The 27,623-nt window shown below is 40.5% G+C and overlaps 1 protein-coding gene across 2 annotated transcripts; it reads left to right on the forward strand.

Moving 5' to 3' along the window:
* The first annotated feature begins 3,610 nt into the window (after positions 1-3,610).
* On the forward strand, positions 3,611-22,681 carry MS4A7 (membrane spanning 4-domains A7). Of its 2 annotated transcripts, XM_059143570.1 has the most exons (7): positions 3,611-3,770; positions 8,118-8,277; positions 13,419-13,553; positions 14,943-14,999; positions 16,730-16,936; positions 19,949-20,050; positions 21,475-22,681. In XM_059143570.1, the coding sequence occupies exons 2-7, from the start codon at positions 8,131-8,133 to the stop codon at positions 21,535-21,537; spliced, it is 711 nt and encodes a 236-aa protein (XP_058999553.1). In that variant the 5' UTR covers positions 3,611-3,770; positions 8,118-8,130; the 3' UTR covers positions 21,538-22,681. The 2 variants fall into 2 exon arrangements, with proteins under 2 accessions (XP_058999553.1, XP_058999562.1); XM_059143579.1 differs by lacking the exon at positions 19,949-20,050.
* Positions 22,682-27,623: the final 4,942 nt, after the last annotated feature.

Below are 27,623 nucleotides of genomic sequence, written 5' to 3' on the forward strand. Positions count from 1 at the left end.
AGTTGACTATTTAATGGCAAAAGTTAGTATGATTATAATAGGTTAAGTGGTGAGGGGATTTTGTCTGAGTACCACTTACTTAAAGTGAAGGTGACATTTCATATCAATAAGGAGTTTTTATTCAAAATTTAACCAATATTAAGAATATCAAATCACAGAAGGTTGCTAAGATTTTATCTGATAAGATTTGACGTGTGTTGGGATGCCTGAGGGGCTCAGTCAGTTAAGTATCTGCCTTGGGCTCAGGTCATGATCCCAGGATTGGGTTCCTTACTCAACGAGGAGTCTGCTTCTCCCTCTGCCTCTACCATTCCCCCTGCTTGTGCTTTCTTTCTCTCTCCCTCTGACAAATAAAAACAATCTTTAAAAAAAAAAAAAGATTTGACATGTGTCAAAGAGCAAGATAAACATCATCAGAGCTACCAAACATGAAAGAAAGAAACAATGAAGGAAGGAAGGAAGGAAGGAAAGAAAGAAAGAAAGAGAAGAAAAGAAAAGAAAAGAAAGAGAGAAGGAGAGAGGGAAGGAAGGAAAAGAGGAAGGGAGGGGAGGGAGGAAAGCTCAGTTTATGTGTTGATATATGTGCCTGGTAAGGAAGCACCACAGGGAGTAAATTCATTAAGAAATCACTGAGTGGGGAAAGTAAGGCTTTTTCCAAATGGTAAGAAGGACATTTCACGGTGGTTATGTAAACTGAAGACTGAAAGCTAGCACTCTGGATAGGGAAAATTAGTTGTTTAGAACAAATCCTGCTATTCAACATTTATAATCATTTATTGGCTTCAGTGGGTGGAATCAGTTGTTACGAGACACAATACTCAGTTTTGATTTATTTCCTAGAAATATTTACCTTTCACACTCAAAATTATTTGCTAGCCCAGATTATAGGGAAAAAAAAAAACTAATGAAGAAATTTGGGTCTTCAAAATGTGATTAAAATGTGATATAATATAGGGGTGTGTGTGTGTGTTTAAAAATGAAATATAAAATTCTTCCAAATATATTTTAATATCTGCAAAGTGATGGTAAAATAGTTTCATATCCTTACACTGCTACTATCTGGTTTTAGAAAATAGGAAGAAATCTTCCCAAGTCTTAAATGTGCCATTTCATAATTTTTCAAATATTTTCAGCTATATCTTCAAATGAGTTCCTAACCAGCTTATGTGAACTATATAAATAATCCAGCTAACCAAGATGAATACACACACCTCAACAGAAATTACCTTGCAAATTCAACACTAATTGTAGCAAGATAATTTGTTTCTTCATTGTAGGGTCTCCTTACCTTTCTTACAAAATCATGGTGACTTTATTCAGGAATGGTGTAGTGCACAACTAAAAAATTGGTATTTTCTAGCTTATGGATGGAAATGGCAGTATGAAATGTTTCTGGACAATGAGACTTGAGAAGAATTTTGCTGGAGATCCATGGGAATGTGTCAATGTCTACCTTCTTCTTTGATATCTTTCTTCTGCCTTCCAAAAGTGGAGCACCCAAATTACTACCACCATACAGCTCCCATGAGGATGAAACCCTATTTTAGTTAAGGATAGCTGAGCAGAAAGATGGAGAGGAGGAGCTCAAATGTCAAAGACAATGAACCGTGCTCTGGGGAACCTCTTTTGGATAGTCTGTATCCCCTGTTTCTGGAGAAAAGAAATCTCAGTCATCTCTGTTCCAGTTCATAGATCTGAGATGCACTTCCATACTTACTAACTTCAGGGTCAGCCTGGACCAGGGAGGGGGAAATTGGGAAATTCTTGGACTTCACCCTTGAAGCAAGCTTAGCACCATGAGTCATTTGCCGTCTAAAGTGCTAGGACTCTGGAAAGGGCTGAGGATACCCAATCAATACACAGGAGCATTGATTTAGAGTACGTGTAGAAAAATTATTCATAGAGCCCAGAGATCAATCAAGACATGAAACATACTTTTCTATAAAGGGTGTGGGAGAAGATGTTGGGCAAAGAACACAAATTTTTATGAATTCTAATATATGTGAGAATTTATGCTGGGCACATTATAGACTTATATAAGTGACTTAATATATAACCAACTTCTCACAGAAATTCTGAAAACCTCTTTATTATCATTTTATATATGAGAAAACTGGTTATTTAACTGATTTCCCCAATAATTCCTTCTCAGACTCAGAAGAGGTGTGAGAGAAGCCCAATGACCTATGTCTTTCTTTGACAATTTGTTCAAAGCAGGTCACAGACCCAGAGGAAGGTCTGGACCATGAGGGTTTTTCTCAACGATGATGATGTTGGCCATGAGGATGGAGATGATGACAAAGTGACAGACTGTTGCCCTGATGCACACCTGACCCAGAAGCCAAGAAACTTGGATTCTAGTCCTACTTCTTCCACTGACATGATGAGTCATTTGTGGTAGTCTCCTTCAGTAGATACCTCACTTGGAGATAAAAGGACTAAATTTCTAAATTTGCTAAATTTCTCTCCACGATTTTATGAGTTCCTTAAATACCCCTGATTTAGTTTTGTTCCTCTCTCAGGGGACAGCTTTGCCACCTTCAGGAAATTGAGGAAGTGAATTGCTACCAGCTCTTGGTGTGCAGATCACACTTTCCAGAGCCATCTTAATCTCTGTCCTTCTGAGCAGAGGCTGTTCTCCAAGCAGTCTTTTTTTTTTTTTTTTTTTTTTTTTTTTTTTTTTTTTTTTTTTTCCAAGCAGTCTTAAAAGGAATGTTAAGGTGGCAACAATGTCCCTTCAGTACCCCTACTTCCCAGCATGTGAGCTTGTATGCAGTCTAGATGGCTGTGCTTCTGACTTCCATCTACTGTATCCTCCCCAAGATGTGCCTGGGCTTGCCTGAGCACGAAGTTATTAGGGAGATACAAAGCCAGAGGCAGAGAAAAAAAAAAAGCACCCAAAAAATGACAGTTGGGCAGCAAGTCTCCAGAGGTTGCTTTCAATTTGCCAAGAGCCTGGGAAATGGGAAAATAAATAAATTCTCCCAAACCCAAAATGAATATCACTGTTATCACTAGTTACAGAGTACCTACTTTTTGTAAGCTCTTTGCATCTTTTCTCTTTGTAAGCTCTTTGCATCTTTTCTCTTTAGTCCTCCCAACAGCCAACAGTGGAATCCCTATTATCCATCCCTATTCAGTAGACCAAAAACTCAGGCTCAGATAAACTAGTGGACTTACCTACAGGAATAGGGGAAATGAATTCTAACTGGGATCATGCAAGTCACTAGTCTTCACAAGCTATTTATTCTTTCTTTCTTTCTTTCTTTCTTTATTTTTAAATTTATTTTCTGCATAACCAGTATTCATTATTTTTTCACCACACCCAGTGCTCCTCAACTCTATGGGCAAATAATCTTCGACAAAGCAGGAAAAAATATACAGTGAAAAAAGGACAGTCTCTTCAATAAATGGTGCTGGGAAAACTGGGCAGCTATATGTAGAAGAATGAAGCTCGACCATTCTCTTACACCGTACACGAGCTATTTATTCTTATGTGTTACTTGTATTTTGTGTCAGTTTCCAGTCCTTGAAATTTAGAAAAAGAAAGCAGAGGTACTTCTCATGTATTGACTACAAGTATACCGAAGCTCTTATCTTGTGTAATCATAGCTACTGCTCTGAGAAAGGGGCAGGAAGTCTCAGAGGCTGGAGAGCAGAGGAGCGAGATCATTCTGGCAGGAACAGCAAGTAGGAAGTTCTGGCTGAGAGCTCCCCAGCAGAGAGCTGGCCCACCAACCACCACTTGCAGGACTCGGCTACAAGAACAGGTGGGCACCTTGGTTTGAATCCTGAATTTTGGGGGGAGACGACTGTCCTTAGAATAACCAGCCAGGAATCAGATTCTTATTCTTTCTTCTGAGTTCCTGCATGACTGGTGAGTTAATTCCCTGCTCTGATGATTAGTTTACCTACTTCCCAAACAAAAGAATTGGATGAAACAATCTCTCGGTTCCCTTCAAGAATTGAGGTGATGATTTTCTACAAGTCTCTGCATTTCTTGGCATGTCACTCATTTTTACACAGAATATGCTCTCAGAAATTATTGTGCGATTAGACTGATCCTGCATTAGGACCCCAAGGTTCCATTCTATTCCTGTCATAGAGAAGGTTGCTGGATGCAGAGCAGTTGTCTTCTAAGCTATGATTTGTCTCCAAAGTGGGGGTTTTAGAACTGTCTGGAAAATTTGTGGGCCACCCCAAGTTTGCCTCCACTTGACAAATGTGGAGGGACCAAGCATCCCTCTCAGACTTTGGAGACTGTGGGTGATGGCATCAGTCTGGAGACTCCTATGAAACCACAAAGAATGCTGGCTCTATAGAACTCCCCCTAAAAAGTAGCAATACATGTATCATAGCCTTAAACTCCACAAATCAACTTCTAAATGTTACTCTGAGGAGATAGTTGAATAGATGAGGCACCACAGAAGTGCAAAGACGTTCACTATAGCATTGTTCATAATGGTAAGGAGAGAGAGAGAGAGAAAAAGAGGGAAGGAGGGAGGAGAGAGAGAGAGAGATGAAAACAATCCAAATAACCTTCACTGGTTAAATGAATTTTGAAACATCACTCATTTGGATACACTGTCTTTTTTATTGTGGTAAAATATACATAACACAAGACTTAGCCTTTTAACTATTTTTAAGTGTATCATTCAGTGGTATTTAGTATATCTTTATTCTCGTGCAACCATCCCCACCAATGAACTCCGGAACTTTTCATCTTCCCAGAATGAAACTCCGTGCCCATTAAGCACTAGCCCACATTTCCCTCTCGTCCCAGCCATGGTATCCATTGTTCTACTTTCTGTCCTGATGAACTTGAGTACTCCGGCTGCCTCCCGGAAGTGCCATCATACAATATTTGTCCTTTTGTGACTGGTTATTTCACTTCACATACTGCCTTCAAGGTTTATCCACATTGTATCGTGTGTCAGAATGTACCACTTGGCTCTTAAGCTTAGGATTTTTGTCACCTACATTCATTAGTGTCAGAGATGTCCACAGAATAATGTTGAGTGCAGAAAGATCTCTAACCGGCATGGATAGAATGATTGTGTTTATGCAGAACACTGAATGTGTGTAAAGACATAAAAAGAAAGAAGGAGAAAATGCAAGAATGCAAAGGATACGTACGCAAGGCTAGTTACTGGGCAGAAGTTGGGATGCAAGGCTAGTTACTGGGCAGAAGTTGGGATGCAAGGCTAGTTACTGGGCAGAAGTTGGGATGCAAGGCTAGTTACTGGGCAGAAGTTGGGATTTAAGTAACTTCATTTTCTTCTTCAAAATGTACTTCCTTTTTCATTGTATTTGCTATGTTATATACGCTTTCAAACAGAACAATTAAAAAAATAATAAAAGAAAAGAAATGTACATGGTATCCAGAGTATGGTAATTGTACCAAGGAGGCTTCCAGATCCTAGCCTCAGGACTAGAATCAAGTATATCCTGTAGTCCTTGGGTATGAGGACTGAAAAATATAGGAAGGAATCCTACAGAACTCCTATAGGAAAGGAACCAGAACTAGAGACTATTGTTTTTAAAATCCTAAATTGGGATTTAAAAAAATTTTTTTAGGTTTTTATTGTGGTAAGAACACCTAACATGATATCTACTCTCAAAAATCTCTAAAAGATTTTTAAATGTTTAGTACAGTTGGTCTACCTATAGGCCCAATGCTGTGCAGCAGATCTCTAGAACTTACCTTGCACAACAGAAATTTTATACCCATTGTACAGCCATTCCCCATTCCTTCTTTCCCAGAGCCTGGCAACCACCATTCTAGTCTTTACCTCTGTGAGTGAGTCTATTTTAGGTACCTTATATAAGTTCAGTCACTCAGTATCTGTCATTCTGTGACCAGCTTGTTCCACTTAGCACAGTGTCCTCATGGTCTGCCTTACAAAGGAGGAAATCCTGCAATTTATGACAAAGTGGTTGAACCCCAAGAGACTGGTAATTAAGACTAGAAAGAGAAAGGGGTCTACTTAGCCCTTTGAGTTAGTAAACCACAGGAACTCAGCAGAAGCCAATTTACCAGGAATATGGGACCAAATGTCCAAGGTCAGAAATGCTCCTGTGGCTAATATCCGAAATCTATAAAGAACTTATCAAACTCAACACCCAAGGAACAAATAATCCAATCAAGAAATGGGCAGAAGGCATGAATAGACATTTCTGCAAAGAAGATATCCAAATAGCTAATAGACACATGAAAAAATACTCAACACCACTTGGGTTCAGGGAAATGCAAATCAAAACCACAATGAGATACCACTTCACACCAGTCAGAATGGCTCAAATTAACCAGTCAGGAAGGATAAATGAAGGGCAATAACCTGCCCATGGCCAGCAAATAAATATCTCTGGAATCCTACTGAGTTTTAGATACGACTAATATGTATTGAGAGTATATCATGTGCCTCTGTTCTATGTTGAAGCCATTACATTCATCATCTCATCTCTCCCTCACCATGAACCTATGAAGTGGCTAAAACAACTTGCTTATATTTAGTAATAACCGATGGGTATAGAACACAAGCACAGGACTGTTCTCCAAGACATAACACTCAAATGTGCAAACTGACACATTGGACTCCCAGCTCGATGTCCCTTCCCATCTCCCTCACTGGTAATGAGATTATAGATGCCAGTTTCAATCTTTATAGGTTATGCACTCCCTCCAGGAGAACCTGGATGTTGAGGAGAAGGATCAGGGAACAGAACTGTGGCACCATCAGATTATCACAAGCCTTTATTCAAACTACGGCCTTCAAGGGGGAGAATGTTGTACTGAGAACAGATCTAAGGAGCATCCCAGTGGCTGGACTCTGCTGTTCACACCACAGAGGCTCAGCAATTCTGCTGAGCTGGTGGGCAGCAGGCGACATGCCTCTTGAGTCTACACTGGCACTTCCAATATTAGGAAAGAAGGGAAGATGAGGAGAATTAATGTGGTATTGAGAAAACTGTTACAAGCTTCTGAGCCAGATCGACTTGGTTCAGACTGTCATGCAAATATAGGATAATAATAATTTTATTTCTGGGGCACCTGGGTGGCTCAGTGGGTTAAGCCTTTGCCTTCAGCTCAGGTCATGATCTCAGGGTCCTGGGATCGAGCCCCACCTCAGGCTCTCTGCTCAGCAGGAAGCCTGCTACTCCCTCTCTCTCTGCCTGCTGCTCTGCCTACTTGTGATCTGTCTGTCAAATAAATAAATAAAATCTTTAAAAATAATAATAATTTTATTTGCTACCATGTGTTAAACACCTCAGGCTCTCTGCTCAGCAGGAAGCCTGCTACTCCCTCTCTCTCTGCCTGCTGCTCTGCCTACTTGTGATCTGTCTGTCAAATAAATAAATAAAATCTTTTAAAAATAATAATAATTTTATTTGCTACCATGTGTGCGCCAGGCTGAGCACTTTGTATATTTCATATAATAAAAATCACTTGAACTTAGTCCTGAGTCTCTAATGCATGACGTGGAGTTAGTAACACCCAAGTTGTTATAAAGATTAAAGCTACTATGGCGTAGTGCCCAGAATTAGCAGGAGTTAAATAAAAGTTCATATTAACAGTCATTGAGCTACTATATGCAAGGGGGTCATTCCGTGTGGGACAGGACCGATACAAGAAAGAGATGTGGACTAGGAGTAACCAGCACCTGAATGGAAAGGAAACAAGACTCTGATGGAAGACTGAGCAGTACAGGTGCACGTGAAAGTACAATTCGGGGACATGGGTGTGGGAACGCAGCACAGGTGAAGTAGCCGCACCCGGCTATGAGAGTGGGGCTGGAAGCCGAGCTGGTTGGAAGGACAGTGAGGTGGATACACTCAAGGCTGCAAGGTAAGTTCTATACAAATTGTTTACCTCTCAACTGTGGGACTCCTCAAAATGCTTAGTTTTCCTCCAGTGCCTCCTGTCCACAATGCTTCCTGTCCACGTGGATGGATGGACTGTGCCAAGCGTGCTGGCCTTCCAATGCTTCCACTGCTCCCCACCTTCAGTTTTGTTCCTAAAGGACAGGTCACCCCTTAGGCAATGGAGAAAAATCTTTAACGGTTTCACACCTTCAAGTTGAACCTTGGGTCCTAAATGAATTCACTGCCTCTTCCAGCACCACCAGCATCATGCTGTTCCAGCCCAAGACCAAAGGAGACTTTGACTCCTTTACTCCAAATGGCATCATCATCCTCAAAAGAGAAAAACCCAAGCACAGCTACCAAAAGGAAGATAACCCACAGAACAGTCTGAAGGAAGAAGCTACAGTCCTTGGAGTAAGTTGATGTAGCTGCAAGGGGAACCCTGGGGGAAATGTGGTGACTGTCTTCTGATTACAGATCTATAGTGGATCTGGGAGAGTCTTTGATTTTTTTTCTGTCTGACTCCAGGCTAACTTGGACACGAAATGGGGCTTTATGGGAAGACTCTATCCAACTCTGGCTTTTCTATAAATTAAAACCACTAGGTCTTTACTTGAAATTTGTACCAAAAAAGTATCTTGCAACTTGTCTCTAATATAGTCGATTTTGGATTTAAACACATGATTTTACTCCATAAAGTTAAATTAGATTTTTCTGTTTTGAGCTTATTTCTTAACCATTTTGAGATGAGACAGTCTGGATTAACCTCACTGTACATGTTCTCCCTGTTCACTTATCTATAAGACATCCAAGTGTCTCCAGTCATACCAGGACTTTATTATGTTTTTAAATTTTTATTTATTTTTTAAATTTCTTTTCAGTGTTCCAGAATTCATTGTTTATGCACCACACCCAGTGCTCCATGCAATACCTGCCCTCCCTAATACCACCACCAGGCTCAGCCAACCCCCCACCCCTCTCCCCTCCAAAACCCTCAGTTTGTTTCTCAGAGTCCAGTCTCTCATGGTTCGTCTCCCCCTCCAATTGCCCCCAACTCCCTTCTCCAGGACTGTAATTCCCACCTGGCTCTGAATATCCCTTTTAAGACCTGACTCCTACTCATTTCCAACTTTGGAAACCTGCCTAGTTGTGGCCTCTGGAATTCAGGATCAGTTAACTTCATAATCCTCCTCATTCCTGAAGGTGTTTCTCAAAAGCCTCCAAATCTTTTGTGTAAACAGAAACCCTTGGGCGTTGTTTCCACTGCTACCTTCCTTCTGGGCCTGGAAATGAAAGCAATCCATTCTCTGTTTCTCAGGGACACTTCTAGATCAATCTTTCCCTCTCCATCTCTAAAAGCTCCTACTTTAGAATCTCATGTCATCCAACTAAGTAATTCAGTCCCACTTTTCTTTCTAAAGATTTTACTTATTTATTTGACAGAAAGAGAGAGCACAAGCAGGGAGGAGGAGGAGAAGAGGGAGAAGCAGGCTCCCTGCTGAGCAGGAAGCCCCAGTGTGGGCCTAGAGCCCAGGACCCAGGGATCATGACCTGAACCTCAGGCACAGGCATAACCAACTGAGCTACCCCTCACTAACCAACCCAGATACCGCTCACTCCCACTTCCTTTAAAAAACCACATATTGACTCTTTTTACATATTACTTGAAAAATCCTAATTCACCCTCCTAACCCCAAAAAAGATATTTTTAAAAAGTTATCTGTATTTTGAAAAAGTTATCTATATTTTGAGCATGGGAAAAAATAATTATCTCAAGCAATTTAAACAATTAAAACAATTAAAATCTTTTGATCTTCAAAAGATTCTATTAGGTAATTCCAGTATTTGGAATAATCGAGAATTGGTAGGAGAATTAAAATTTCAGAAGACTGAGTTTAGTTTAAAAACATAAAAATAGGGACGCCTGGGTGGCTTCGGCTCAGGTCATGATCCCAGGGTCCTGGGATCAAGTCCCACATCGGGCTCTCTGCTCAGCAGGGAGCCTGCTTCCTCCTCTTTCTGCCTGCCTCTCTGCCTACTTGTGACTTCTGTCTGTCAAATAAATAAATAAAATCTTTAAAAAAAAACATAAAAATAATCAGTGCTTAGGAAATAACATTAAATGATGTACTGGAAAATTTGAAAAGTGATCATCCTTAGAAAAATCTTTTGATGAATGTGTTGCTTGAAAATAAAACAAATCAATGTTTGTCATCCTGCCATATTAAGACTTAACTGCTTCAATCTTCATGTTTATGATCCCTCCAGTATCACATCCTCTCTGTTCCTTGACCTCTTCTCCCCAGGTATCTTGTCCATCCTTCCTTAGTCAAACATTCTATGAGTCATACCCTGGGCCTAATCAATACTAACAGCAATAAAGCCACCGTTACCTACATTTCGAGCATCCCATATTCCACCAACTCTGACCTTTCCAGATTAACTCCCTCTGACTCTACGTTGACTCTCTCTTTAACATCCCTGACTTATTGATAATATCCCTATTTCATAGAGCCTTTCTCACCTACGCAAGATCCCATAGTTCACTCTCACTTGTGAATACCCTCAACAGCCTTGTGTTCCTCAACTTAAGGCATAATCTTCAGGAAAAACAGCAACATTGTTTTACTTCTAGCTCTGCCCATTTGCCTATTCTACACCTGAACCCATGCAACTAAACTTGGCTGAAAATCCAATGTGGACTCCACTTCTGGTTTATGACCGTAACCTCAGATGGATGGTAAAAGTTGTCTGAAAAGAACATGATCTTTCCTTCATCTATTCACTTACCTACTACCCCAGATAACTATTTCATACATTCTACCTCCTGAAACCTCTGATGCTTCTTCCTTCTCCACTGATTACCTTGCTTCCTAAAATACTAAAAAAAATTGAGGCAATTTGGAAAGAATGTCCACAAGCTGCTACACATCTGCAATTACATCTGTGCCATATATTCTCCCTCCCCTCTCCATTACCAATATGATCTTCTAACTGATGATAACCCTCCCTTTGTGCAATAGATCCTATCCCTTATTACTCGTTCCAGTAAGTCTCTTTATTCTCTCTGCAAAAATTTTTATCAGTCCCATGAGCACAGAATCTTACAGTAATTTCTCCCATCCTGAGAACAAAAAAGCAGAAACAAATAATTATAATTTCACACTCCCTTCAACTATTGCCCACTGGCCAGTTGCTTTCCCAGCAACATTCCTCTAAGGGGTAGGAAGTCCATGTTTCCAGTTCCTCCAGAGCGATATTCTCTCTTGAATCACACCTAATGTCATTTGCCCCCATTGCTCCACATTAGTAACCTAATTTCCGAGTCTCAGTTGTTAATGTTCTTGAACTAATAGAAGTGTTTTACGCAGCTGACTACACTCTCCTACTTGAAATATTTTACTCACTTGGCTTCTTACACACCATGTTCTTCTGGTTTCCCTACTTCCCTCTTGGCTTGTCCTTTTATACTCCTTTACCATTCCTATTTATTTCTCAGATCCTACATTTGCAGTATTTGATAGTGCAGTCCTTAATTCTATTTTGTTTCTGTATCTGCTGCAATAGTGATCCCAACTGGTAATACAGTTTTAAATATCTTCACTTACAACTTTGGGGCAGTATTTGATAGTGCAGTCCTTAATTCTATTTTGTTTCTGTATCTGCTGCAATAGTGATCCCAACTGGTAATACAGTTTTAAATATTATCTTCACTTACAACTTTGGGGGGGGGGACTATATCCCTTACCTGGCTCTCTCCTCTAAACTTAAGATTTATTTACCCACCCCCTGGGTTATCTACTAGATATCTCTCCCCTAACCTGTCCCAGACTGAAATCATCATCTTTGTCCCCAGACCCACCCCTCATACAACATTCCCAGATCAGATCACTGTCAGTTCCATCATTTCAGATGCTCAAGCCAAAACCCTTGGAGGCAACCTTCATCCCTATGTTTCATAATCCACAAACTCTCAGCAAACCCTACAGATTTAATCTTCATCACGCATCTAGGATCCAACTCCATCTTGCTATCTCCATGGTCAACATCTTCTGTGAAGTCAACATCATCTCACATGAATTAATGCAACGTCCTCCTTATTGATCTCCCTACTCTGTTTCCTTATGATCTATTCTCAACACAGCAGGTGGAACGATCCTTTAAAAATATAAATTGGATCATGTAATCTCTTCACTTAAAATTATCCACTTCACTTCCCTTTTTACTTAGAATGATAGGCAACATTCGTAAAATAGCCTACAAAGTCCTACGTGGTTTGCACCATGCTGCCACTACTTTTTGAACCTCATTTCATGTTACTTTACTCTAAATTCGTTCTATAGTTTCCAAGGAACATATCTGTAAAGCACAAAATACGTGGCCAGTGGCAGTGATTTTCATTTGCTTCATTTCCCTGGTGCTGACCCAAAACAGATATTTAATACATATTAATTATATGAATTTTTGAATTCTCTTGACTTTAGGTTATTTCTCCTATGTTTATACCAACTTTAAATTGCATGTGCATTAAATCGTGGGTTACAGTGTGGGTTCCAGATCAAAGTAATAAGGGCTAAAACCTAGCTCTCCCACTTCGCCATTTGTGTGGTTTTGTACAAACTATTTTTAACCTGGTGCCTCATTTTTCTCACCCATAAATAAGATGAGAAGAATAATCAGAGTGTAGAAAGTGTTCAACAAATATAGATTATCATAATTATCACTAATGTCATGAAAATAGTAATTATTATTAAAATCCAATGATGAACAAAATGGATTATGGCACTAAAGACTTTCTACCTTATTTTATTTCAACTGAAATGAATTCAAATTAAAAAATTGAGTCCTTTATTAACTCTTCCTTGATAAGTTTGCTTTCTACATCCATCTAACTGGTGTCCAGAAAAATTTTCTCCATTTGCTTTACCTAGAACAATAAGAATAACAAATTGCCAATTATCTTTTTCAAAACAAAGTTAGGGGCGCCTGGGTGGCTCAGTGTTTAGCCTCTGCCTTCGGCTTGGGTCGTGATCCCAGGGTCCTGGGATCGAGTCCGACTTGCCTGCCTCTCTGCCTACTTGTGATCTCTGTCTGTCAAATAAATAAATAAAATCTTAAAAAAAAAACAAACAAAACAAGAAAACAAAGTTAAAGTGTACATATGATCACTTCCTGACTTGCTAATTTAATAATCCTATCAGAAAGAAGAGGTTGGTTATACATGGATTTCTTCCTCTTAGAAAATGCTTACTGACTCCTTGTAACACATTTTCCCCCTTTTAGTAAATAAAATAAATAAGTAAATTAATTAATTGTTAGAGAAGAGATAGATTGAGCACACATGAGCAGAGCGGGGGAGCAGAAAGAAAGGGAGAGAGAGAATTTTAAGCAGGCTTAATTGACTGAGCAACTCAGGTGTCCCTTTTTTCCTTTTTAATATGACAAATTATAGCAATTATAGCATATTTTATACTCTTTATAAACACAATTTACATTCAAACAGTCACTTTCATCTGTTTATGTGTTCTTAAAATTTTCCTTCTTGTCTCTTGTAGGTTATCCAGATCCTGTGTTGCCTGTTGATTTCAAGTTTGGGGGCCATTTTGGTTTCTGCTCCCTACTCTTCCCACTTCAAGCCAACAGTTTCCACCATTTTGATGTATTGGTATCCATTTGTAGGAGCACCATGTGTGAGTAGAGTGGGGTCTCCAAGAGATGACATGCTTTCTAAATGCTAAGTAGGTACTAAGTCACTCCATGACTCTCAAGAGGTAGGGATAGAGGACAAGGCAGCCAAGGCCTCTGACTTTCCCTCTGTCATTGTGCCACATCACATTTCTCCAATGCAGGAAGAGCAGCAGAGGGGCTTAATCACCTCCTCCTGTGTCAGCACCCCAAGGAGTGGCTCACTGGGGCAGGACACAAGAGGGTCATACAGTGGACATATCAGTCCAGCATTTCTTACCTGGCGTCACAGCCTACCTTTGGAATAATGGAAGATTTTTCACATTCTTCTTTGGGCTTTTGAGAAGGCCATTGGATTTCCTCCAGTTTAAGAATAATCCACCTGCCAGGTAGGGAGTAAAAAGATCATTTTTAAAATAGAATGAGCACCACTGGTAGATTACACAGATTGCAGGGAATTAAACTGGCAATGGTAAAATTCACAGGAAGCAAAGACTCTTGTTATCTGTACAGAAGTAATCCTGAGAATTTGGAAAACTTTTTTGCTGCCTTCCATTGAATCACTCATGGAGAAGGTCCTAGTTAATCTTTTTCTTTGAAGAGAGCCAGGGCCTAGTCATGCCTCCCACAGAGGGCCACTTATTTCCCATGTAGTATCTTGTACAAAATGAGAAAAAAGCACACATTCTGGGCAAATGAACTCTACAAAGGCACCATCACTGTATGGATATAGCCTCTGTGTGAACACAAACTATGCAGTGAGGCAAGGAAGCTGTGCTCCTGCCCCCAGAGCATAATTTGTCCTATATGTCTATCTGATCAGTAGTTGTGGTTCCCACATTCCCTTATGAAAGGTAGAAATAGGTCATGCTGGACCCTCTTTGTCTGTGACTACCCAACCCCTAAAAGCCACAAGCTTAACCAATGTTTCAGCTTCTCCAAACATTCTTCCTCCACCAGCTGGATCTGAAGCACCCCTGGTCTCAAATACTGAGTTCTGGGGCTTCAGGATGACTCTTCACATCTGTCCCTATAACTTTCCACCTTCCTCAGCAACTAGTCTAACACAGGTCCCCTACACTAATACTTGAAGCCCATGTGTTTCTGTACCTTGTGCCATAAGAGACCCTTTCCTAAGTGCTTCTTTTGGCTGCTCTCACCTTCCTATCCCTTCAAGTCATTGGTCTTTCTCAACCTCCACTCTCCCCACCTTGTAATTCAGCACTACTCTCCTCCCTCCCTGTACACCTCCTCTCTAGGCCACCTCAGCTCACAGCGACTTTTGCTAACACAAATCCAGATCCTCTGGATTTCTTCAAAGTCAACATAAGCATTGAGAGTAGATTTCCACATTGCCACTAGACAACTGAACTATTTCTCTCTTTTCTGAGCAGTTTGCCATTACTGGATGCCTCTCAATTATTTCTGGGAAAAAAGCAACTAAGCCCTTTGTAAGTATAAGAACTATCAAATCTCAGCTCATTGGAATAAAGGGAGTTTGACAGTTAATTACCCTAGTTTAGTTTCCATTCACAAGTTAGGAAAATGGCTATGAGCAGGGTAGAGAACCCAAATTCTCAGCACTGGTCCACTGGCAGAACCAGGTGGTAACATCAAATTCCCTACCTTCTAGACAGGTGCTCTTCCCCTACACAATGTCCTCCTGGATCATATTCCAAGTCTGGAGATTTACCTCAGTTGCTTAAACAGTAGAGATTTTTAAATACACCATGGAGTCTTTATAGTTTGTTATCTTGGCCCTGAATAGGGTAGATGACCATCCCAGCTAGAACCTAGACCTTCTTTTTCTGGAAAAACCTGTCTCATAATGAATCAATTTCCTAAATGGCAAGGTCAGAGGCACAGGTGTGTGGGCTTAGATCCTGCGGTTAGCTCCTCCACCCCCTCAGAAACAAGAAATTAGCAGACTGTAGCCACTTTCCTGACAAAAGTCGGGAATGTGTGGGTGGGGTCTTTGATCCTCTCATTGCAACCTTTCCCTTTCCCTTTCCACACACTCACAAAGATGACTCAGGGAAAAGCCACATCCTGATTCAGGAAGATCCAAGGTGTAGTTAGCCATGGATGAGGGAACCTAAGATGGTGTGTGAAGCTGGTATGTGTTCCTGGTACTTGAAGCTAGAATCTAAACCCCAGAATCAGTGGACAGAATTTTGAAATGTTTACCCCATTGGATGGAGTTCTGGACTTGGAACCAGGAAACCTATACTCTTGTCCCAGTGCTGTGACTGACCCATCTGTGTGCTCAAAAAAGTTCCTTCCTTCTCTGGGTTTCGGTATTCTCATTTATAAAATGTGGAAGATGAACATTTGGATCTCACAGGTGGCTTTCCAAGTGTCCTGAACACCCTAAAAGGGAAAACTATACTTGAGCATGATGTGGACTTCATACATAAGACAGAAGCCAACATGTGGGTTCCATTACCCATGTGGCAGCTCTGGGCAAAGGCACTACCCACTTCTGCTCTTCCTTCGGTAACTCAGCACTTGAAGCCACATAGCTACCAGGTCCAGGGAGAAGACGGAAGAGCAACCATTCTCCCACCCCATAGTATCCTATAATGATGTTTAATTAGAAAAGAACATATACTGGGAACCTAGCACAGAATCTAGCACTTCAGTTTCTTTGCAGAGGAACCATATTGTGTGAGAAACCTTTACTCTAAAATGTAGAACACAACTCAGGAGAGAGTGTGGTCCATGTGGTTCTCAGGCCTGACCCACCTATAGGTAAGTATTCCAGCTTCTCCAGTGTTATGGAAAGAAAAGGCACAGAGACCACTAAAGACCATATTCTAGAACATCTTAAAGCAACAGAATGATTCAAAGGCTGTTGAGGAAGTCAAGGAATAGACTAGTAGTGGTTTGAGCAGGGCCACCTCTGTCTGCAGAGAGCCAAGGAGCCAGAATCCCTACCCCGAAGAAATCATTCCTGTGTTCATGCACTGCACTCAACAAATGTGTTAATTATATCAGGTGATAAATTAGATAGTGAAGAGGGATACAGAGGTGAATAAAACACAGTCCGCGCCCCCAGGAGTACACAGATTAGAGAGGAAACAGACTCAGGGAAGCGCCACTGTAGTGTAATGGATGGAAAGATAACAGCATCACACGCTGCTTCTACCGTGAGATCCCAGTACAGATTTATCTTTTTCAGGCCGTGAGCAGCCTGACCTCAAGTGCAGTGAGTTCTCTCACTGCTGGAGCAGGCCTCTTCCTCCTTGCTGATGGTCTGGCAGCCCTAGAGACTGCTTCTCGACGGTGTGACTCAGAAAGGGAGTATCTATCCACACTGCCTTATTCGATGTACTATTATTCGATATATGAATTCAAAGGCTGTCTTCTGGATAGCGTCAGTCTAACAGTAAGTAGCTTCAGACTCAATATCCTGTCATGTGAAATCTCAGCTTCTCTCTTTTGCATGATTTCTGCTTTTTCAGCAGTCTGTATCTTGTTGATCTGAACTCCTGGAAGCAGACAGGAAAAAAAAAAATGTGGTTGAAAAAGTCCTATCATCAGACTGCGAAATCTAGGGGATGTATTGTGCCATGTCAAAATAGGAAATCAAGAAGGGCTGTGGGTTCAAGATATGTCTGGTCTGGCAAGAAAAATAAGCAGAAATAAATTACTGAGACTCCACCCAAAACAAAAAAGCTTCTAGACAGCAAGGGAAAACATCAACAAAAAGAAAAGGCAACCTACTAAATGGGAGAAGATATTTGCATCCTATATGGGGTTAATATCTAAAATACATAAAAACTTACACAACTCAACATTGGAAAAACAAATAATCCAACTTTAAAAATGGGCAGAAGACATGAATAGCTATTTTCCCAAAGAAGACACACCAGATGGCAGAGAGACACATGAAAAGACGTTCAACATCACTAATCATCAAGGAAATGCAATTCAAAACTGTAGTGAGGTATCACTCCATGTGTGTCAGAATGGCTAGTATCAGAAAGACAAGGAACAAGTGTTGGCACTACTGGGCATTGACTCGAAGAAAACAAAAACGCTGGTTTGAAAAGACACATGCACCCTTGTGTTTACTGCTGCATTACTGACGATAGCCAAGATATGGAAGCAACCTAAGAGCCCATCCATAGACAAATGGACAAAGAAGAGGTGGTCAGCAGTCCTTCTTACATTAAAAAATATTCCTTTCTCAGTAGGTTTAGCTCTTGAGGTGCCCCCTTTGTTGAGCAGGCATCTTTCCCCCTCAACACAGGCAGAAATATCCCTCTTTATTTGAATTTTACTTGATTTGCGATTAATGTAGCCACAGTAAGTTAGCTATGGAACTTGGACTTAAGCCCAAGCACATAACTACTATACTTTGGTCCAGGAAGGCTGGCAGAAGGAGAAGGGGATGGGAGATGGCCCACTAGTGGATTCCACTCCTAGCAAAAATGCCAACATCTCTGGGCAGCGTTTTCTTGCCTAAATTCCCCCCAAGCTGGATGGTCATCACCTGTTTGGTAAAAATCCTGGCATAGTCAATCCTTTATCCATAGGTTCATAGTTTTAAAACCATAAGCTCTGGCCTTTTAAGGAGAAAAATTTCTTCCTTTGTGACTCCTCTAGCAAGAAGCCAGGGAGACAAATCTCTTCTTCCCTTGGATCTGTCTCACGGATCCCAGAAAATGTGTGCAAGTTCCTGCCCGTGTGACCCAGAGGCTGTCAAAAGCAACCCTTCTGAGGAAGTAGAAGGGCTTGTAGCTTGAGGAAGTGAAAGGGCACAGAAATGCATCAGGTTAGAAATCAGTGCAAGGAAGCCTGGGAGACAGCATTACCCTGGTGCAGGGCAGACATCAGGCAAATCTGGGAGAGTGAAGGAGACATCCTTCCTGCCAGGATGCTGAAGGTTTAACTCGATGAAAACTACTCTCAATACATCAAACTGTCTCCTGCTCTCAGACAACCAGAGAATTTCCTGCAAAATCAGAGAAGTTGCAACAGGACTGACCCCGAACACCCATTCTTTCTTTATGAACACAAAGATAACCTAAGCAAAGTGATACATCAAAACATTTAAAATATATACCTGAGGTTGGAAGAAGGAAGGAAGGGAGGATTGAAAGAAGGAAGAAAAAATCAAGGAAGAAAGGCATCTTGTGTTCCAGGAGCTAAGAAGGATGCTGCAGCCAGGTAATCAAACAAGAGCTGGGACCAGAAAACCAGAGAAGTCTGGACGGGAACACAGGGGTTACCAGCTGGGGTAATGGCATTTTAATGCCCATGACAAATCTGAAGTTCTTCAGGACCACACTGAGTGTCCTGCAAAAACGTTAAAAGCAGAGACTGAATATTTACTGTATTTTTAAAAATAGGACAAGGAAATCCCTGCCCAACATCCCAGGAAGCATTAAGAAACTCTGCCATAAAGGATGCTAGGGTGAATTCACCTCACCAAGCCATGGGCAGGGATGGACGGCATCCAAATTGAAAATTACATATAATATAAAGGAATCTCGAATACAAGGATTAACTTAAAAACTTCCTGGGTCTGTGGAACTCCTGAGGTTCTATCAAAATCAAACATAAAATTCCCACTGGGGAGTCATCCATAAACCCAACCACTGGGTCTCCTATATATTAAAAAATTCCCCCTCCCCACCCATATGCTAAATCACCTAAGAGTGAAAATGTTTTGAAAAACATAGAATAAATGGGGAACAGCAGGAAATTGAACAAATATGAAAGTTAGATCAAGTTAGCTCAAGAATTGGAGGCTATATACTAATTTGGAAGACTATAATGAAAATGTCTTAAATGATTAAAGGCATAAAAAAGGAGCAAAAATCAAAATAAAAGAACATGATGGTAAGAAAAAGGAACAAGCAGATTTGAAAAAGAACTGAACAGTATGATTAGAAGGGCAAATTATAATCTTTGAAATTAAAAATTCAGCGTATCAGTTAAACTGTAACTCAATATACCCAAAGAAATTGCGAGATGGAATTTAGGTCTAATTAAATCACACAGAGCATACCGCATTGCAATAGAAATCTGAAAAATACGAGTGACAGGCTAACAGGAAGGACACAGTGAAGCACAAAGGGTCACATCTAACATGAGCTCCAGGAGGTTGGCCAAGGAGAGAAGAAATATACAAAGATAAATTACCGGCAAAATTTCAGAATTTTTTTTAAAAAAATGAGATTTCAGATGGAAGGTATGAACGGAGACTGTTCCTGGATAAATAAAAACAAATCCGCACTAGAAATATCATAACAAAGATAAACATTAAAAAACTAGAGATAAAGGAAAGGTTACTCTTCCTGCCGCTTCCCTTTCTGTCCACTGCTGGAACTTTTAAGCCCCAGGCTCCCCTCTGCGGTCAGGCACCAACCATCCCTGGCTTGATTCACAGGGGGTGCTGGTGGTGATGTTGGTCTTCACTGTGCTGGAGCTCTCACTGGCTGCATATGCTTCCATCCTTTGGTGGAAAGAGGTGTACTCCAGCAACCCTGGGGTGAGTACTCTGGTATGTCACACGAAGCTTGCTGGGTCCCAGCATCTGAGCTGTGATGATCCAGGTTGAGAAAGTGTCAGAAAGAGGAGTCAGTTGTTGGTCCTGTGGTTCGTGGAGAAGGCGACTTTCATAGTGAGGAGAGAGTTCTAAGAACGGGTTCCCCTTCATGATGACACTGGTATCTGAGATTATTAGTGGCTGACTTCTGGCCAGCAAGTCAGTTAGAGAACCACTTAATATGAGGTTGGAATGGGTTTAGAAATCATCTGCCTCAGGATGGCTGGGTGGCTCAGTCAGTTAAGTGTCTACTTTAGGCTCAGATCATGATATTGGGGTCCTGGAATTGAGCCCCTCATCGGGCTCCCTGCTCAGCAGGGAGTCTGTTTCTCCCTCTCCTCTCCCGTGCACTTCCCCCCAACTTACGCTCTCTTTTTCTCTCTCAAATGAATAAATAAAATGTTAAACAAACAAACAGAAATCACGGGCCCCCAGCCCTTATGAAAGAACTGAGGGTTGGATAAAATCACATGGACAATGAGTGACACAGACAAACCGGCTGAGAATGAAAACTGGCATCTCCTCCTTCTTGTCACAGACACAGCCACCTGCCTTGGTAGAGTCTCCAGGGCTCCATTCTCCTGCTATGTGATGAGATCTTATTGGGCATCTCTGTTCTGTTGATACTTTCTGTGTTCTTCCTTATCCCTTCTTAGGGCGTGACATTACAATTTAAAAATCTTTGCTTTTTCTCTAAAAGCCATGATTTTTTTTTTTAAGATTTTATTTATTTATTTGACAGAGATCACAAGTAGGCAGAGAGGCAGGCAGAGAGGAGGAATCAGGCTCCCTGCTGAGCAGAAAGCCTGATGTGGGGCTCAATCCCAGGACCCTGGGATCATGACCTGAGCCAAAGGCAGAGACTTAACCCACTGAGCCACCCAGGTTCCCAAAGCCATATATATATATATATATATATATATATATATATATATATATATATATATTTTTTTTTTTTTTTTAAAGGAAATTATTTAAAGGGACAGAATAATGATTCAATTATGGTCTTAAATGGTAACATGGTTAGCAGATTAAAGAATGGAATCTATTTGAAACTAATACTGAATCAATCATATATTTTGGTAAAGTTGGAAAGGCTACTACTGTACAACATGTGGGGAGAATGCATTCTAAATATGGATCAAAGAAAGCCTCCAAAATCAGGTTTTAGTAACGACTACTACTAGACTGATGATTCACAGACCTGTACCCCTGAAACAAATAATATATTATATGTTAATTAAAATAATACTAATATTATTATTATTCACAGACATGTACCCCTGAAGCAAATAATACATTATATGTTAATTAAAATAACAGTAATAATTTAAAAATAATAAAATAATACACTTTCTCTTTTCTAGAGCACATCTTCCTTGCCAAGGTCATATTCAGCATGTCAAAAAGCTCTTCAAGGTCATGTATGAAAGTAATGCTTCAGAAAAAAAAGGAGAAATCCAGCACTCCTGGCAAAGTGTGATTAGAATTTCCTGAAATTTCAGCTACTACAGACGCTGAAAGAAACTTTCAGAAAACAGCTTTGGTGTTGCACTTGCTCAGTGTGAGCGATTTCATTGCTCTTGAAAATAATCTCTCAAAAGCCCAGGTGGGTAAGCTGAACAGAAAGTGATTCACCTACCCATGAATAAGAAGAGAAAATGTGCACTCTTGTGCTAGTGTGAAGTGGCCAAGTCACGTGGCTTTGCAGGCTCTGAGCCTGTATTAGTTTCACACTATGTTGCTTAAACACTGGATATTAGGGACTGCAAGAACTTTTAAATTAGAAGTACTTTAAAAATATATTGCTCCATTTCTGCCAATTGAAGTGCATTTCTGCCAACTAAATGTGGCTCGGTATTCTGTCTCATTTTATGACTTTATTCTTAAATATGTGGCTTCAGAGATTATAATTTATCATAACGCTCTTCCCGATCTAAGTTCTAGACCAAATAAGAAATTAGCCATATAGAATGAATATCCACCCTGTTACTGTATTGGAATAAACAATAAATAACATGACCTACCCAATAAAGAGGGTCCCACTATTGTCCCCTGGATCTAGGCCTTGGGTCCTATCCCAAGACAAGGATGCAGCAGAAATGCATACACGTGTTTTCCAAATGACATGTACAAAAATGGTCATAGAGCCAATACACATAGTTGCCTCCAAAAGGAAACTATCCAAATGACTATAAATAATAAAAGAGAGAAATAAAAATTGTAGTATAGTCATACAATGGAGTACTAAACAGTAATGTGAACGGGCAGACTATAATTACATGCAGCCATGTAGATAGATCCCACAAACATAATGTTCGGGGGGGAAGGGCCTTTTATAAAAGAGTAAATACTGTATGTGTATAAAGTTTAAACACAAGCTGAATTAGCAGGTGGTGTTAGAAGCAGGACGGTGGTTGCCCTTGGGGGCAGATAGTTATAGGAAGGGAACCCAGGGGGTCTATGGGCTTGCAGAAACGTTCTTCTCCTTGATCTGGGTGCTGGTGTCATACGTAGGTGACTTGGGTTCTCTTTCTTCTGTTATAATTGAATAAAAATGTTTTTGAAAAAGTTGCTTTTGACCCCTTGGCCTGTCTAGTTATTAAGCCCCCTCACTTCTCCAGAGTCAATTTCCTTTGAAACATCATCTTCCAAAAACCAAGGAGTTGTCTCTGGCTCTTCTATTTTTTTCATACACTATATCCAGTCTATCATTAAGACTTCAAAATATACTGAGTCTGATTAATTCTCACCATCTCATGAGTCCTCTGGCTCATCATCTCCCACGGACATTACTGCAATGGGCAACTAGCTGGGCACCCACACCAGGTGGTTTGTTCTCCATATAGCGAATAACAGACTTTTTTCCCCATCTAAAATCAGACCATGTCATTCCTCTGTTCAAACCCATTCTATGCCATTCCAAAGAAAAGCCAGAGTCCCTAAATTTCTTTACAGGATCTGAACTGTCATATCTGCTCTGACCTTCTGACAATCCCCCCTGGCTCCTCTATTCCAGGCACATGGGCCTTTTGCTGTCCCTTAACACATTCTTTCTTTAGAAATTTTACACTGGCAGGCCCTCTACCTGGAGTACTTTTCCTGTAATTACTTCCATTGCTTCCTTTCTCACTTCTTTCAGGTCTTTCTTCAAATCTCTTAATTGCAGTAAAATTCTCCCCACCGACACACACAAAATTATGGGCCTCTCTCCCATTCACTTCCTTATTTGTTTCCCCAAAGCACTTATGGCCATCTGACGGGCTATGTATTTTCTTGGTTTGTTAATTTTATGTCTACCCCCACCAGTCTGTAAGCTATGACACTCCCTTACTACTCTCTACTGAGGCTTTCAGCTCCTGTTTATGTGTTTTCAAATCTGTGTGTGTGTGTTTATGCGTGTGTGTGTGTGTTAGTATTTTACATAGGGGGCGGGGGGCCTTGGAGATTCCTCCTCATTCTATAAGCCAAAAATGTAATAAAATATTTAATCCAAGACCTATTTCTTATTTTTTGTTTCTCTGTTAATAGGAAAGCTCTTCAGAATATTTGAAGAATTATATTTAGAATTATCTGGAATAATATTTTAGATAATGCTATCTGGAATGTATCCAGAATTATCTGGAATAATATTCCAAACTGATACTAGGTACAGTAAAGACAATGTATATTTCATTTGCAACTTCCCTCCACTCCCTCAGCCTGATGGCCAAATGATATGTCCATCCACTCAATTTCTAAAGTCAGAAATTTGGGAGTCATTTTTGACTCCATCTTTTGCCTCACTACCTTATTCACTTTGGGAACCCAATTAGGCAAAAAACCATTAGCATGAACGTCGAATCAATTAATGGAAAGAAAAAGAGTTAACAGTTTCAACCAATTCCAAACAGACACTGCAGATACTGAACATACATAATACAATTCTGTGTTCTTTCAATATTTTGGAAAAAAATTGCAGGTTCCCCAAAAGGAACCCCAAATTTGTGGCTGAGCCGCACATACCCAAATCCTTATTACAAACTCTCCATCCTTCCTCCATCTTAACCAATGGGGGTGAAGGATTCTCCCTGTTGGCCTGATGTAAGCAGTCATGTTGAGAAAAAGAGGAACAGGGCGTTCAGCTGGCAAAACCCAGGGCCCTGAGTCATACAAGCACAAGGAAATAGATTCTGTCAATTATCTGACTGCCCTTGCAAGTGGGTTTTTCCCCACTTGAGCTTCTAGATGAAAATACAATCTGTCTGACACTTTGACTGTAGGCATCCCTGTGAGACCCTGACAGAGGTACCCAACCAGGCTATGCCTCAACTCCCAATCTATGAAAATTGTAAGATGATAAATGTGTGTTGTTCTGAGCTCCTAAAAATTTATGGTAGATAATAGCAATTAAAAAAAAAAAAAACTAATAGACACGAGATTGTTGCATAGAAAATGAAAGGGGGGAAGGCCAAGCTCAGATTTTGGTTTCAACCCTTACCAGCAGTAACATCGGACCTCAGTTTCCTCTTCTTTAAAGTGGATGTGATAGGGGCGCATGGATGGCTCAGTGGGTTAAGCCTTTGCCTTCAGCTCAGGTCATGATCCCAGGGTTCTGGGATTGAGTCCCACACTGGGCTCTCTGCTAGGTGGGGAGACTGCTTCCTCCTCTCTCTCTGCCTGCCTCTGCCTACTTGTGATCTCTCTCTCTCCATCAAATAAATAAAATCTTTTTAAAAAACAGACAATCATATCAAAAAATGGGCAGAAGATATGAACAGACACTTCTCCAATGAAGACATACAAATGGTTATCAGACACATGAAAAAATGTTCATCATCACCAGCCACCAGGGAGATTCAAATTAAAACCACATTGAGATACCACCTTACACCACTTAGAATGGCCAAAATTAGCAAGACAGGAAACAACATGTGTTGGAGGGGATGTGGAGAAAGGGGAACCCTCTTACACTGTTGGTGGGAATGCAAGTTGGTGCAGCCACTTTGGAGAACAATGTGGAGATTCCTCAAGAAATTAAAAATAAAGCTTCCCTATGACCATGCCATTGCACTACTGGGTATTTACCCCAAAGATACAGATGTCGTGAAAAGAAGGGATATCTGTACTCCAATGTTTATAGCAGCAATGGCCATGGTCGCCAAACTGTGGAAAGAACCAAGATGTCTTTCAACAGATGAATGGATAAGGAAGATGTGGTCCATATACACTATGGAGTATGATGCCTCCATCAGAAAGGATGAATACCCAACTTTTGTAGCAACATGGACTGGACTGGAAGAGATTATGCTGAGTGAAATAAGTCAAGCAGAGAGAGTCAATTATCATATGGTTTCACTTATTTGTGGAGCATAATAAATAGCACGGAGGGCATGGGAGATAGAGAGGAGAAGGGAGTTGGGGGAAATTGGAAGGGGAGGTGAACCATGAGAGACTATGGACTCTGAAAAGCAATCTGAGGGGTTTGAAGTGGCGGGAGGGTGGGAGGTTGGGGTAACAGGTGGTGGGTATTACAGAGGGCACGGATTGTATGGAGCACTGGGTGTGGTAAAAAAATAATGAATACTGTTATGCTGAAAATAAATTTAAAAAATTATTTAAAAAATTAAAATAAAATGGATGTGATAGTATAAGAAGAAGGAGGAATTTAGTGAGAGAGTAAATACCTCATTTTATTTAAAGCAGCATCGGCACATGCTAAGTGTTACCTGTCACATGCTGAGTGGCCTTCTGCTGGTGGAAAGCAAGAGGGAATGCCATTTTGACCCAAAGTGTATCTCCCTGCTTGTAGCTGTCCCACAGAGATCCTGTCATTTCGCCTTTCCATGGAATAGCCTAGTTCCTTCTGGTCTGAGTCTGTGGGCTGATGTGAAACAACCCATCTTTAGGAAGCTTGAAAGTCAGAAGCAGGGGCAGAGAGCTGAAACTGACAACTATAACTAAGTTGAAATAATAAAATGAGATGCATTTTTGAAAAAAACAAGACAATGAAATTTGAAGTGTCTCCTGCTGCATATCCCTTATTCCTTCCTAAAAACCAGGTATGCTGCATGAAGACAGCTCTTTCCCAGCATTCTAAGGGAAAAATCATATGCTTTCAGTCAACCCAAACTCCCATCAATTTCCCAAAATATAAGTAGAAGGCAATAAAATATCTACGTGTGAATAGTAAATTACATGTCAGGCTATAAAAATGCTTAAAATCCTATGATTCCTTCAATGCCACATAATCACAATGGTTGGCTTTTTTTTGGCAGTGCATGGGTGTAATCTGAGTCAGAGCCATCCTGGGGGCACTTCCCCTTTTTGGACCAGCATGCTTTTCATAACTTCACATGATTCTGATGATCTATCAGTTCTGCTTACAATTTAAATACAGACTGGTCCCACACTCGGTTTTGTTTGAAAGATTGCCTTGTGCTTTGGGTACATGAATTAAAATTTACTTGAATAAATGTTGGTAGGAAAATGTTGTACTGAGAAATATGCCCCCTTGTTGTGAAAACGAAGAGTCATTCTGTCAGGAAAAAAAATAAATAAATAAGAGAGAAGAGTCTGCAATTATTTCTCTCCAGAAGTGGTTCTCAACCTGAAATGATTTTACCCCACCCCAACCCCCAAGGGACATTTGGCAATGTCTGCAGACAATTTTGGCTGTCACAACTGGGGATATGGTAGTAGCATCTTGCCAAATATCCTACAATGCATAGAACAACTCCTTATGGCAAAGAATTAGCAGACTCCAAATGCCAGCAGGGCTGAGGCTGAGAAACCCTGCTAGGCATGGTTGCCACAAACTAGGAATTACTCAAGAGAACATTTGTGCATATAATTTTTTTGGATTTGTTAAACCATTTACCTTTGTGGTTTAATAGTTAAAATCATAACAAATACAGGATTATAAATGATTAAATGTGGGAAGCAAAATTCCAAAAGGCACTTTTTGTTTTTTTTACTGTACTTGTGTAGTTTGAAATCAGGAAGGCTTTGAGCAGGATTAGCTTTACTTGTCCTTCTGAAAGCTAAAATATGCTCTCATAAAGTGGCAATTACATCCAGCCCTATACCTCCTTAAATATGGATTTTTACACTATGAAGGAATAGGATCAAACAGCAAATGAGACAACTCATCAACTACGAGTGGAAAACTCCTTTTGAAAGAGGGTGGAAGAAACACAAATTTGAGAGATAAAACAGGTGGAGTTTGGCTCCTTTCCCAATCCCTTAGTATGTTACCTTGGGCAATGTAGTCTTTCTGTACCTCAGTTTTGGGACTACAGAATTGTTAAAAGGATAGAACTGTTTAATAGATATTAAAACAAAGCACTCTTGAACACAGGTACTGGGATTTGTTTTCATATACATCATCTATTTATTTTTGTAGATTCCACTTGTAATCAAACTGACAAGGAAGTTGGCCTTCTGGAAAACTGGACTATCCTTCACCGGGATCTAGGGCCAGGATATGCTCTAGAATTCTGAGACTCTATGACTCAATGACTGTGATTCTGTGGTT

This window comes from Mustela lutreola, chromosome 1 (assembly GCF_030435805.1).
Source record: "Mustela lutreola isolate mMusLut2 chromosome 1, mMusLut2.pri, whole genome shotgun sequence".
In the NCBI taxonomy this organism is placed as follows: domain Eukaryota; kingdom Metazoa; phylum Chordata; class Mammalia; order Carnivora; family Mustelidae; genus Mustela; species Mustela lutreola.

Excerpts from the sequence above, each read along its gene's own strand:
- MS4A7 (XM_059143570.1), top strand. The coding sequence starts at position 8,131 with ATGCTGTTCCAGCCCAAGACCAAAGGAGACTTTGACTCCTTTACTCCA. Across the intron at positions 13,554-14,942 it reads CATTTGTAGGAGCACCATGT|TTTGCCATTACTGGATGCCT; the intron begins GTGAGTAGAGTG and ends TTTTCTGAGCAG. Across the intron at positions 16,937-19,948 it reads TGGATAGCGTCAGTCTAACA|GGGGTGCTGGTGGTGATGTT; the intron begins GTAAGTAGCTTC and ends CTTGATTCACAG.